Here is a 13,594-nt window from a genome sequence, read left to right on the forward strand (position 1 = left end):
GCACCCTGCCAGGCTTCTGTGTCCATGGGGATTTCCCAGGCAAGAATACTGGAGTGGGTTGCCATTTCCTCCTCCAAGGGATCTTCCTGACCCAGGGACTGAACTCCAGTCTCCCACATTGCTGGCAGATTCTTTACTACCTGAGCTACCAGGGAAGCTCCGTGTGTGTGTGTGTATATATGGACACACACACTTGCTTAAACTTCACAATATGCATGTGTCTGAGATACCATTATAGGACTGGGCCCATTTTACAGATAGGAAAGTCGAGGTATGGAAAGGTTAGATGACTTGTTTAACAAGTACAAGGCAGAAGGCAGGATTTGAGCCCAGACTGCCTGGTTCTGGTGTCCGAAAAGCTGCTCCCTTGACAGGTGGTGTACTTATGGTCATGGGAGTAGATTGTTACTTCTCGAGTGTAATAGCATGGAGGCTGAGCAGAGAAGGGCCTTCAGAGGTCATTCTGCTCACACACGGGAAGCTGAGGTCTGATCTTGGAAAGTGACTTCCGTGGGGCCGCGTGGGGAGACGGTGGGAGGCCAGGAGCCGTGGGTCCCGGTGCCCTCTGCTCCACTATGACCCCGCCGCCCAGCCTCGCCCGCACAGGCGCCGTGTCCATCCCCGTCACTGCCCTGCGGGGTCTCTGCTCATCCAGGTCCTCCTCAGTGTCTGATACCGGGCAGGTCTGGGGCCACAGGGGTTGCCCATGGCAGAAGGCCCGGGCCTCTGCCTCCTCCCCCGCCCTTGCCCATCCTTCCTGTTTGTAGACAGAATCTCAGTTATTCTCCTGTCTCAGAGGTGCAGAGGCTGTGGTTCAGATGGGTTAAATGGCTCACCTTCACGGTCAGCCAGGAGAGTCTGTGCTTCCCAAGTGGCGTAAGCAGTCACTCGATCATTCTTTTGGTGACAGAGGAGGGGCAGCCCCATGCCGGGCACTGGCCACAGAGATGCAACTCCTAGGCTCTGCCTCCAGGGAGAGGTAATCAGTGTTCTGAGAGAGGCCGCCCAGAAAGGACACTTAATCCGACCAGTTGGGGAGGAAATCCAGAGGGCTCCTTGGAGGAAGCGATAGACACCGTGGCCAAGTCTCCAAGGATAACTGGGAGGTGGGCAGGCAGAGCGGGGAGAGGCCACTGAGGGGACAGCAAGTACAGAATCAGGACGAGAGGGCTCGCTTGGCACAAAGAACCGCAGGTTGTTCAGAACTCACCCAGCTGTGGGCAGAGTCCCCTTGGGCAGCTTACTAAGCCCACAGTGGGCAGCAGGCCCCGGGCTGGGCATTAGATGCTGCTGATGTCCCGTACCTGTTACAGGTGGGGCAGCCAAGGTGCGGCGAGGCTGAACACTGCCCTGGTAGTGACTTACCGGGGGGTGGGGTGTCTGAGAAGCGTGTGGATCCTCCTCTGACAGCGTGACGGTCCTTCTATAAGCCTGACTGGCGCCTGTGGAGCTGGGCTTCCCATCCTGCTGTCCCCCGGTACGGTCCCTCCTGACGGCTCTGTTTCCTCCCGCAGGTGGAAGGACAGTCCAGAGCCCACGTCATCGCGCAGGAGCTGCTGTCTTCAGAGAAAGCGTGAGTCCCTGGGCCGCGGCCCGTGGCCTTGAGCTTGATAACAGAGCGTCAGCCCCTGCCCGGCTTGTGCAGAACAAGAATTAATGCCCGCTCCGCCCTCTCTCCCCCTGCAGATACGTGGAGATGCTCCAGCACTTGTATCTGGTGAGTTAGTCACTTCACTCGTCCAGAGCGAATTGCCCTCTGACACGGCTACGATACAAGGGGCAGAAAAGCAGTTGAGGACACAGAGGTGCCTTCCACTAGCAGAGACCCCGTTCACCGGGGCTTCTCAGGGAAGCCGGGCCCCGATCCCTGTGCTTCGGGGGGCGGATGGCACGGGCTTCCCATGGAGCTGCACTCTGCCTGAGTGGGGAGCAGCATATGGGGAACGTGCTAAGGTTTCCGGGAGGGTGCTTGCAGTCTCCTTGACCCTCAGGTTGAGGAAGGCAGGAGGAGGACAGGTGTAGGTCTGGGCTATAGCTCGGTGTGTTGAGTTCAGACGTGGGGTCGGGGCATGCATGTGTGTGCGTGTACGTGGACATGTGTGTGCACGCATTGTATGCTTAGGCCTCTGGGGAGAAGGTGATGTGTTTGCACGATGACCCAAGCAAAGCTGGGGTAGTGAGAGGTTGTCTCAGTCACCCTGGCATTGGGGCAGCAACAGCTGAGCCCGTAGCAGGGGCGGGGGCAGTCCTCTGGACTTTTCAGAGGAAAGGAGGCCAGACTGGGGACTGCGTGGACCTGCGGCTCGACCACCCTTCACAGCCTGCCGCACGGCCTGCAGTCCCCCTGAGCCGTCAGTTCCCTTCAGCTCAGTGAATGCTTTTTGGACGCACGCTGTGTGATGGGAGCTGGGGGTGGAAAGTGGGATCAGACAGGGCCCTTCCCCAAGTGCCGTCTGGCCAGCGAAGGAGACAGATGAGTGAGATGGGTAATCATCCGGAGCACAGGGGAGTAACTGACAACCTCAGGGAGTCTCGGCAGGCTTCCTGGAGGCGGTGGCGTTGGGACTGAGTCATAGGAGGGGGCAGGGAAGAGGGCACAGCAGAGCCACGGGACGTGAGGGCACGTCCCACATAAAGGCTCTGGTGACAGCTCCCGGCTTGGCCGAGCTCTCGCCATCTGTGGGCTCCTCGGAGGTTGCCTTCTGGTCCCGCGCTGCTTTGTATCATCCCTTGTGTCTTTCCAAGAACTTCAGAGCTGGGAACGTCCATCCTGAACATTCATGGGTGGTGCCATGGAGGCCCAGGGGCAGTGACTTGGCCAAGGTCATGCGGTGACCGAGCCTGGACAAAGCCCCGGGTCTCCTGATTCCTGGTGCACTCCCGTCGCGTGTCGGGAGCTCCTCAGCGCGGGGGGCTCCGTGGAGGCAGCAGACACCAGCACCCAGCCAGGTCTCTGGTTGAATCCCGCTGAGGTCCCTGTTGGTAACATCACCCCGGTGTCCCGTTGCTGCCACCCAGGGCCCTGGGAGGGGGACAGAGCACGGCTGGTGTGTGCTCCCGGCCCCTGGTTTTTGCCCTTCTGACTCAGGACTTTTTGTGCAAAGTTAAACCCCCACGCCCTCGGGTGTGAAGTGAACCAGCCCCAGGGATGAACCTCAAAGACGCATTTAGCAGCAGCAACAGGAAGCACAACTCTCCCGTGGCTGATGCTCTCTCGCTTGCTTCTGAGCTGGCTACATGTCTGAGGGGCTGGGCCTTTCTGTTTTATGACTGTATGTTTTATGTTAAGAGGGTTCTAACTGGGAAACTTCCATCTGGGCTTGCACCGCTTCCTGCCGGTCGGAAAGATGCTGAAGCCGCTGGTAATCCCTGACAATATCCTGAGGAGGGGAAAAAAGAGCCCATAAAAAAAAACTCAGAAGCTAGTGTGGGAAATTGTGGTCTGGATCTGCACTGGGACATCAGTGCTTATGGGGAGAGAAGTAGCAAAAACACCCCAGTGTGACTCTCGAGTCCTAGCTAGGGACACCGGTCCAAAGGAGACCAGAGACTTGGGAATGTTCTCCACCACTGCCCTCCCCCAGGGTCTTTGTCTGATTGCTAAGATTGGTGGGTTCTCTCAAGAATTTCTCCATGGAGATCCACTGCTGTTGAAGTCCCAGGGCTGCCCCATCGTGGAGAGGGACCAGTGAGCCCATTCATTCCAGAACACTCCTCAGCTCCACTGTGCTCTTGTTGAGAGGCGGGTGGGGATGGCCTCTGACCTTCTGTGTTTCGAATTTAACTTCGTGTTTCTCATATGGTAGATGGAGCTACCTCTGGGATTGGTAAAATTTCTGGTCATCCAGAGTTGAATTCTGATGGTCAGGATCTTGTTTTCTTACAGCCTATGCACTAAAAATGGATTTCACATATTTTAAACACTTGTGGAAAAAAGAGGCAAAGAAGAATTATGTGACTGAGACCATATGTGGCTCATAAAGCCTGAAATATTTATCATCTGGCCTTTATAGGAAGTTTTGCCGACTGCTGGTTTAAAGACTTGTTCTGTTCTTCCATGAACCAAGTCCTAAATATATTTATCCACCTGCCCACCTGTCTGCTTGTTCAATTTCTCATCCACCCATCTAGCCAGGATTTTATCCACTCGTTTTTCCTTTCATCTGTGCATGCAGCTAATGATGTATGCATCCACCCAGTTGTCCATCAAACTCCCCATCCACCCATCCATCTATCTATCCACCCATCCATCCATCCATCCATCCATCCACTCAGTGGTCCACCCACCCATCTATCCATCTAGTCATTCATCAAACTCTCCATCTATGCATCCATCTGTCCATTCAGCCATCCACCCATGTACCCCGTCATTCATCAAATTCCCCATCCACCTACCCATCCATCCATCCGGTCATCCATCCATCCATCCATCCATTCATCCAGCCAGCCAGCCAGCCATACACCCATCCATCCAGCCAGTCATTCACCAAACTCCCCATCCATCTATCCATCCATCCACCCACCCACCATCTATCCATCTGACTTACCCATTCCTTCTGGACAGAACATCACAGGATGTTTCCAGCACCATAGGCACTGAGATAGGCCTTGGATGCCCAAGATGGAAAAGGCCCAGAACCTGCCCTTGAGTGGGTGTCTCCTTCTCTGTTGAGGGAGAGGGTGGAAGTAGGGAGGGAGAACTGCGCACGTGAGCCATGCTGCTGCTCAGTGGTGAGTGTGATTTGTGCAGACGTCCTCAGGAGCGTGGGGGATGGACAGGCTCATTCCCCTTGGGTGTATCCAGGAAGGTTGGCAGAAGAGCTGCCACGGACATGGAGTCTGAGGAAGTCACCAGGCCGGGGTGGTGGAGGAGGGCAGGTGGTCAGCCAGGAGCACTCCCGGGCCTGAAGGTACATGGTAACGTGTGGAGAATGGGCAGTGTCAGCACACCCTTAGCATGGGTGCATTTGGAAAGACAGGGTGGAGACGGAATGAGGGGTCAGGTGACTGGTCCAAAACCAAGGTTAGAACCAGACCGAGTTGCCCCTAAAAACGCCAGGCTCGGTCGCTTCTGCTCTTGCTCGCAAATAGTGAGTCCCTGGAGATTTTGAAGTGATGTGGTCCCCAGACACCTTCAGTTCTCGGTTTTCTCGTCTGCAAAACATCCCTCTCCTGGCAGACGCAGAGCATTCCCACCCTCGATCTCTCCTTTGGGCTAAGATGTTGTAGGCCTGTGCAGAAGCCAGCACACGACTGGGAGAGGTGACTCTGGAAGCTGTCACTGTCTGAGACCCCAGGAGAGGCCCCTCCCCGGGGAGGCCCTCCTTCCCCTGATCCTCACCCGTGTCTGCACCGCCTCCTCTGACTGCTTCCTCCCTGCTGTCCTTCAGACGCTGTAGACACAGTCACGTCTGTGCGTTTTGCACCTGGGGGTCTGGGTGAGCCCCGCGAGGCAGGCTGGGGGTTTGGGTTCGATCCGCTGAAGGTCCGTGGGAGGCTATTGGGTGACCCCCCGCAGGAGTGCTGGTGGCCTGCAGCGCTGCAGGCCGATTCAAGGACTGTGAGCCTGTTGACCGTGGGCTGTCGAGTGTGGGAAGGGGAGGGCCGGCTGACTTGGTGGCTCATTAAGGCAGCAAGTGCTGGAGCAGACCAGGCTAAGCGTGGGGACAGATGGTGGGTTAAGTTGCGGGGGTGGAGGGTGAGGGCTTGGGGAAGGATGTGCATGCGAAGCGTTAAGTGGACAGTGGTTAGCTGAGGCTCCAGGAGAGGGCTCTCAGGGACCCTGGGCAGAAAGAGGTGCCCGCGGCGGGGGGCCTGAGGACTGGCAGGGTCTTAGGAAGGAGCGAAAGGACTTGGGGAAGGGGATTGGGCAGACACAGTGCAGAAGGGCAGGGAGAGGCTCACGGGTCCTCCCTGAGCCTTCCCTCTGACAGCGACTCCCCCTTCCCTTCTCGGAGGCGGTGACCACGGGGAAGGGTGCCAGAAGCATCAGGAGCACCATGGACCCAGCCCGACTCCCCACACTGCCCAGAGAAAGCAGAGAGTCACTCAGAAGCCCTCTGTCTTATCAGCACGTAGGAGTTCCGTTTGGCCGCGGCCTTGGTGCTGACATGAATGACTGGGACAAACACAGGATCTAGAGGGACTTAGCAGCGAATTTAAGACTTTATTTACCTAAGCTGGTGGGCCGTAAGTTTGAGCCTGCTAGCCCCACCTTTCTCCACCCAGCCATAGGGGCCTTTGCTGAGCCCCTCCGGCGCGTGCTTGGCAGTTTGCTTACGTTAGCTTGTTCAGTTGCACAGTTTGTGCTCAGTAACTATTTCTCAGGTGGTTGTTTGGGTCCAAAACTGAGTCCCAGAGAAGGTGGCTAATCCAAAGTGAGAAGCGGAGCCTGGCCTGGTTGACTGCAGAGCCTGAGACACTGGCTGTGGTTCAGTCACTCAGTCGCATCCAACTCTTTGCAACCCCATGGACTGCAGCACCCCAGGCTCCCCTGTCCTTCTATGTCCCAGAGCTTGCTCAAACTCATGTCCATCAAGTCGGTGATGCCATCCAGTCATCTCATCCTCTGTCGCCCCCTTCTCCTCCTATTTTCAGTCTTTCCCAGCATCAAGGTCTTTTCTAGTGAGTCAGCTCTTTGCATCAGGTGGCCAAAGTATTGGAGCTTCAGCTTCAGCATCAGTCCTTCCAATGAGTATTCAGGGTTGATCTCCTTTAGGATGGACTGGTTGGATCTCCTTGCAGTCCAAGGGACTCTCAAGAGTCTTCTCCAACACCACAGCTCAGAAGCGTCAATTCTTCGGCGCTCAGCTTTCCCTGTGGTCCAGTTCTCATGTGCGTGTGCACTAAGTCACTTCATGTCCGACTCTTTGCAACCCTATGGACCGCAGCCCACCAGGCTCCCCTGTCCATGGAATTCTCCAGGCAAGAATACTGGAGTGGGTTGCCATTTCCTTCTCCAGTAGGGGATCTTCCCAACCCAGGAATCGAACCCTCATCTCTTACGTCTCCTGCATTGGCAGGCGGGTTCTTTACCACTAGCACCACCTGGGAAGCCTCCAACTCTCACATCCATACACAGATAGATGTGGGACATTGCAGTGAGGTGGCAAGGAGCCTGAGGAGGGAGGAAGTCATGTGAGCCGGAGGAATGAAGTCCAGGGAGCTTCCTGGAAGAGGAGACATTGAGATGGACGTGGATGGATAGGAAGTAGAGACAGGCTTTTCGGCAGGTAGGTAGAAGCAGCAGAAACAAGTTCACAGAGGGGAGGGCTTGGGAGTGTGGGCTGTACAGGAAGTGTCTGGAGGGCTGGTCTTTAGGCAGAGCCTGAATGCCATGATGCTTCGTGTTTCAAAAGGGAAATACAGGAATTTCCAAGCCCTCAGGACTCGAGCAAGGCAGGTGCAGGGAAGGAGTTGTAGGGGAGGTTGGTCTGGTGGGTTTGGTGGCAGGGAGTGGCACTGGTGGACCCCAAGTATAACCCAGACTAAGCCCCCAAACGGCTTCATCCTGGGAAAGTGGGTGCAGAACCAAGAAAATTCTGTGTTTCTCAGGGACAGGGAGAGTAACTGTCTCTTACTTATCTTTGCAGCCCCTGCCCATTCAGAAATAGTTTTTAATCAGCTTGGAGGGGTACGGTGGGGGTTAGGTTTCTAAGTCTTTGCTGGGCTCTTCCAGGGCAGAGAGGGCATGGATCTTTGGGAGAGGCAGAGAGAAGCAGATTTTAGTCAAGTGTGAGAAGATATGCTTTCTTTCCCCCTGAACTGATGGAGGGAGCGGGCAACGGGCTCCCCATGATGGGAGGTGTGAAGGCAGTAGCTGTCGGGGCATCTTAGGAGGGGAGGTTCCCACTGTAGGCATTGGCTCTTCCTTTTATATTTTCATGCAACGCAGGGAAAAAAATTGCTGTGCAACCTTGGAAAGTCTCTTCTGTCTTGGGGCCGCACTCTGAGATGGCTGATGGGACTCAGATGTCTTTAGCCAGGGAAGCTTGTTCTCACAGGGAATGCCACTCAGGACGCCAAGACGAAGAGTGGGTGAAACAGAGACACTTTTGTTCAGAGGCAAGGGGAGGCCACAGTCGCCTCTGCCTCTGCCTCCCTTCCCCCTGGGTCTCCGCGGAGGACAGTGTGAGAAAGACTCGTCTCCATCAGCAAGTCCCAAGGTGCGGTCCCTGAACCAGCAGCGTTAGCATCTCCCAGGAGCTTGAGGGAGAGGAGTATCCTTAGATCCCACCCCAGATCTTCTAGGTCAGAGCCTTGGGGGCTGGGGCCTGGACATCTGTGTCCTCAGGACCCTGCAGGCAATACCTGTGTTAACACTGACATTTGAGACCCACAGATGAGTGATCCTATAAGTTCCGTGAACACAGGCTGCCCATGCCTGGATACCCGGGAGCTAAAAAACACGGATGCTCAGGTCCCACCCTCAGAGATTTGCGATTCTCTGGTCCGGAGTGCAGCCTGATCACTGGGAGTTGCAAGGCTGCCCCGGAACTGAGAACCTCGTGGGAAAGTAGCAGACACCCATTGAGCACAGTTTGTGAACAAAGCCGGGTCAATGAGAGTGAAAGAAATGCGAGTGAGACGGTCTGCTCCCTGCTTGATTGGAGGGACGATAATAGAAACATGAAGACAAGGGGAGGTAGCCTGACAGTGCAAAATTCCGTATAGTCATTACCTCCCAGGCTGGGACACACGTGAGTCCGCTCCAGGTAGACAGTAGGTGGCCTGCGGAGTAGTTGACATCCCCAGAGAAACACGGCACATTTATTAAGAGCCTCTGCTTTGCTTTAGATATGTAATTTTAAATAAACTGGACATGGATATATTTGGGTGCTTCCCTGGTGGCTCAGATGGTAAAGAATCTATCTACAATTCGGGAGTCCTGGGTTCGATCCCTGGCTCAGGAAGATCCCCTGGAGGAGGGCATGGCAACCCACTCCAGTATTCTTGCCTGGAGAATCCCATGGACAGAGGAGCCTGGCGGGCTATAGTCCTCGGGATCACAAAGAGTTGGACACGACTGAGCGACTAAGCACAGCACATTTTGGAGAACAGTGTGAAATACGCATTCATTTTTAAGCTGAAATAGGAGCCTCCAGAGACATTCTGAGGTCACGGTGGCTCTCTTCAGGCCGCGACCCCGGATCTCTGGAGCCCTCCCGCCACAACTAGAGAAGGCACACACAATTCAGTGAAGATCCCGCGTGCCGCAACTGAGGCCCAGGGGCCAGTCGCTCAGTCGTGTCTCCCTATGTGCGACCCCGTGGACTGCAGCCCGCCAGGCTCCTCTGTCCATGGGATTCTCCAGGCAAGAACACTGGAGTGGGCTGCTACTTCTTTCTCCAGGGGCTCTTCCCAACCCCGGGATTGAACCCGGATGTCTTGTGTCCCCTGCATTGGCAAGTGGATTCTTTACCACTGTGCCACCTGGGAAGACAGTGGAATTATCGGGCCATAGGGTGAGCGTAGGTTTAACTTCATTAGGAGCTGCCAAGTAGATTTATAACGTGCTTGAAGCGACAGGCAGCCCGACTCCCAGCATGTGAGTCTGGCACTTCCCACGCGCACCGGCCAGCTTTCCCACGCTGTCAGTGCTTTTTACTCACGGCCGCTGCGGTTTCTTATGTTGTTTCAACTGATGATTAATGAAATTGAGTATCTTTCCTCTGTTTGCTAGCCATTTGGAAATCCTCTTTTGGAAAACATCCTTGGCCTGTTCTTTCATTGGGTTGTCTGTTCTTTTCTCATTGATTTGTGGGAGTTATTTAAATATTCTGGACGCGAGCCCATTTTCAGGTATGGTATTGGACCCACATCTCTTGCTTCTCCTGCATTGGCGGGTGGGTTCTTTACCACTAGCGCCTTTCCACTGCTCTAGAATGATCGTTCCAGTTTCTCCCGTTCCTTGCAGTGCTTGTTGTTACGTCTTTTAATTATAACCATCCTGGCGGGTTTGAAGTGGTATCAGTTGTGGCTTTGATTTTGCATTTCCCTAATGACTAATGATGTTGGGCGTCCTCCCACGTGGTTTTTGGCCATTTGTATATATTTTTTGGAAAGATAACTTTTCAGATCCTTTGCCTATTTTTTAATGGGTTGTTTTTTTTTTTTTACTATAATTCTGTATACAAGCCCCTAATCAGATACATGATTTGCAAATGTATCTTTCCATTCTGTATCCTTGATAGTATTCTTTGAAGCACAGAAGTTGTAAATTTTGATAAACTCTTAATTTATTTTTTCTTTCATTGCTTGGGCTTCTGGCGGTGTATCTAAGAAAGCTTTGAAAGTGAAAGTTGCTCAGTTGTGCCATCTATGTAGTCTGACTGTATAGTCCATGGAATTCCCCAGACCAGAATACTGGAGTGGGTAGCCTTTCCCTTCTCCAGGGGATCTTCTCAACCTAAGGATCAAACCGAGGTCTTCTGCAAACAAAGCTTTGCCTAACCCCAAATCACGAAGATTTACTCTCATTTTTTAAGAGTTTTATAGTATTAGCTCTTACTTTTAGTCTTTCATTTTGAGTTAACTTTTGTGTATGAGCTAAAGAAGGAGTCCATATTCATTCTTTTGCATATGGATATTCAAATATCTCAGCACCATTTGTTGAAAAGATTATTTTCCCATTGAGTTTTCTTGGCACCCTTGTCAAAAATCAATAGACTATAAATGTGTGAGGATTTATTTCTGGGTTCTCAGTTCCATTCCATTAACCTAAATATCCTTATGTCATTACCACACAGTCTCGGCTCTTGTAGCCTCATAGTAAGTTTTGAGATCAGGATTCCTCCAGCGTGATTTCTCCAGCTTTGTGCCGTTTGAAGATTGTTTGGACTTTTGTGGATCTGTTACGTCTTCATCTGAACTTTAGGATCAGCTTGTCAATTTCTGTAAAAAAAAAATAAAAGGCAGCTTGGATCTCGATAGAGGTTGGTGAGCATCTGTGAAATCGGAGTGTGCCGATCTGTTAACAGCATTAAGTGGTATACTTTTCTGTCTATTCATTCTGTTAAGTTTTGAGAGCTTGATGTTGAAACTCCAACTAAAGATATTAATTTATCTACTTTAAAAGATAGTTGTACTATATAGTGGAACTAGAGATCTCTTCAAGCAAATTGGAGATAAGGGAACATTTCATGTGAAGATGGGCACTATAAAGGATAGAAACAGTAAGGACCTAACGGAAGGAGAAGAGATTAAGAAGAGGTGGCAAGAATACACAGAGCTGTACAAAAGGTCTTAATGACCCAGATAACCACGATGGTGTGATCAGTCACCTAGAGCCAGACATCCTGGAATTCGAAGTCAAGTGGGCCTTAGGAAGCATCACTATGAACAATGCTAGTGGAGGTGATGGAACTCCAGCTGAGCTATTTCAAATCCTAAAAGATGATGCCATTAAAGTGCTGCACTCAATATGCCAGCAAATTTGGAAAACTCAGCAGTGGCCAGAGGATTGGAACAGGTCAGTTTTCATTCCAGTCCCAAAGAAGGGCCATACCAAAGAGTGCTCAGACTATCGTGTAGCTGTGCTCATTTCATCTGCTAGAAAGATTATGCTCAGAGTCCCTCAAACTAGCCTTCAGCAGCATGTAAATGAAGACGTTTCAGATGTACAGACTGGATTTAGAAAAGGCAGAGGAACCAGAGATCAAATCATCAGCAGTCATTGGCTCATGGGGAAAACAAGAGAATACCAGAAAAATATCTACTTCTGCTTCATTGACTACATCAAAGCGTTTGACTGTGTGGATCACAACAAACTGAAAAATTCTTAAAGAGAGGGGAATACCGGGCCTTACCTGCCTCCTGAGAAACCTGTATGCAAGTCAACAGGCAACAGTTAGAACCGAACACGGAACAACGGACTGGCCACCTCCAGTTTGTTCTCCCAGCAAAGTGAACTTTTAAAGAGAGGTATCAGGTCATTTTGCTCCCCTGCTTAGCACCCTTCAGGATTCCCCATCACCCCAGGATGAAACCCAAGTCCCTTCAGAAGCCTGCAGGGCGCCTGTGGGAAGGGTCCCGTCTGACCCCTCAGCATCCTCATCTTCGCATCCTGAGCCCACACACACAAGCACTCACTTAGCCACACCCACACACTCAAACCACAGCCAGCTCAGTTCCCCCCCACCTCAGGGCCTTGGCACCTGCTGCCCCCAACGCGGACCACTCCCCCTCTTGTCTCCAGGGCGTGGCCTCCCTGGAGCTAAGGCAGGTCTCCTTCCCGGGGCTGCAGGGGCCCCGGTGCTTTTCCAGTGGACGCTTACACCCTGTGTTGACATCATCACATAGCTCTCTGCCTCTCCCCGAGGCCGCACGCTCTTTGGGGGCAGGACAGCATCTCTCCTGCTCCCACCCTCCTTCCCTGACGGCTCAGAGCACAGCAGGTGCTCAGGATACTTGTTGGATGAAAAAGAGATGGGGACCACGGACCCAGTATGCGTTTCCTCCGTCTGTGGTGGTTGCTGGGCCCCCAGGTGCAGTGACGGCAGAAACCGTCCAGAGAGCCATGGACAGGGTGGCGGGTTCTCGGCACTTCCAGAGAATTTGCGAACCAGCGTCTGAACAATTCCCATTGTGCCCCAGTTTATGGAATGAGTCATGTTGATGGTGGCCGTCCTGCCCGTTGGGACTGAGCCAATTGAGTGAGAATTAATTACAGATGAGAAGCCAGCTTGCAAAGCCATTAATATTTCAGCTCCCTGGAGTGTGATGCAAACGCAGCCGTCAGCCTTGTCTTTGCTTGTCCTTCCCCCTCCTTCTCCCCACTTCTGTGTGTTCGGTCTGCGTGTCGGGGTGACCCAGTTCAGGTCTTGGCTCCCCCATAACTCACTCTCTTCTGTTAAATGAGGGCCCTGCCATCCATCTATGCGCAGGCGTTATAAAACTCCTCTGTTGATAATGCACACTCTGCTAGACCTCAGAAGATGGGAGGGAACGTACAGATGTGGCCCTGTTCTGAGGATGTCTTACCTCAAGCAGAACCAGGGCTTCTCTGGTGGTGCAGTGGGACACAGGTTCGATCCCTGGTCCAGGAAAATCCCGTTTGCTGCAGAGTAACAGCCCGTGCTCTGCAACGAGAGAAACCACTGCAGGGAGAAGCCGGCGCGCCACACCTAGAGAGTAGCCCCCACTCCCCGCAACTAGAGAAAGCCCTCAAGCGGCCACGGAGACCCAGTACGGCCAAAAATAAATAAAGCTACTTTAAAAAATAAGGCAGGAGCATTGCTGCTGTGGGAGTAGCGCTTGACAGTTTCCAAAGCAGTTTTAAACATCAGGACGAGCCTCTCAGGAGCCTCACACTGTGTTTACTTGGTGGCACAGTCATCCCCATTTTACAAGTGCGGAAACTGAGGCTCGGATAGCTTGGCAGTTTGCCTGTGATCACTTCTGGAGTAGCTGAGCTGGAACCTGCCCAGAGCCGAGGAGGGAGTGTGTTAAAGTCCGCTGTCAACCAGCTGCCAGGCAGGAGGGGCAATCGGCCGGGTCAGCATGTCTTCTTTCTCCGGGATACCAGGGCTGAGAAGTCCCTTGGACAGTCAGGACATCAAACCAGTCCATCCTAAAGGAAATCAGCCCTGAATGC

General features: G+C 52.9%; 1 protein-coding gene across 3 annotated transcripts in view; it reads left to right on the forward strand.

The window, feature by feature from the left end:
• Positions 1-13,594, forward strand: part of FGD5 (FYVE, RhoGEF and PH domain containing 5) — a 117,381-nt gene that overhangs the window by 71,104 nt on the left and 32,683 nt on the right. For all 3 annotated transcript variants that reach the window (XM_040246690.1, XM_040246691.1, XM_040246692.1), the window contains 2 exons: positions 1,515-1,573; positions 1,687-1,717. In XM_040246690.1, the coding sequence (XP_040102624.1) occupies positions 1,515-1,573; positions 1,687-1,717 (90 nt within the window). The remainder of the gene's footprint in view (positions 1-1,514; positions 1,574-1,686; positions 1,718-13,594) is intronic.

Source organism: Oryx dammah, unplaced genomic scaffold (assembly GCF_014754425.2).
Source record: "Oryx dammah isolate SB20612 unplaced genomic scaffold, SCBI_Odam_1.1 HiC_scaffold_9, whole genome shotgun sequence".
Classification (NCBI taxonomy): domain Eukaryota; kingdom Metazoa; phylum Chordata; class Mammalia; order Artiodactyla; family Bovidae; genus Oryx; species Oryx dammah.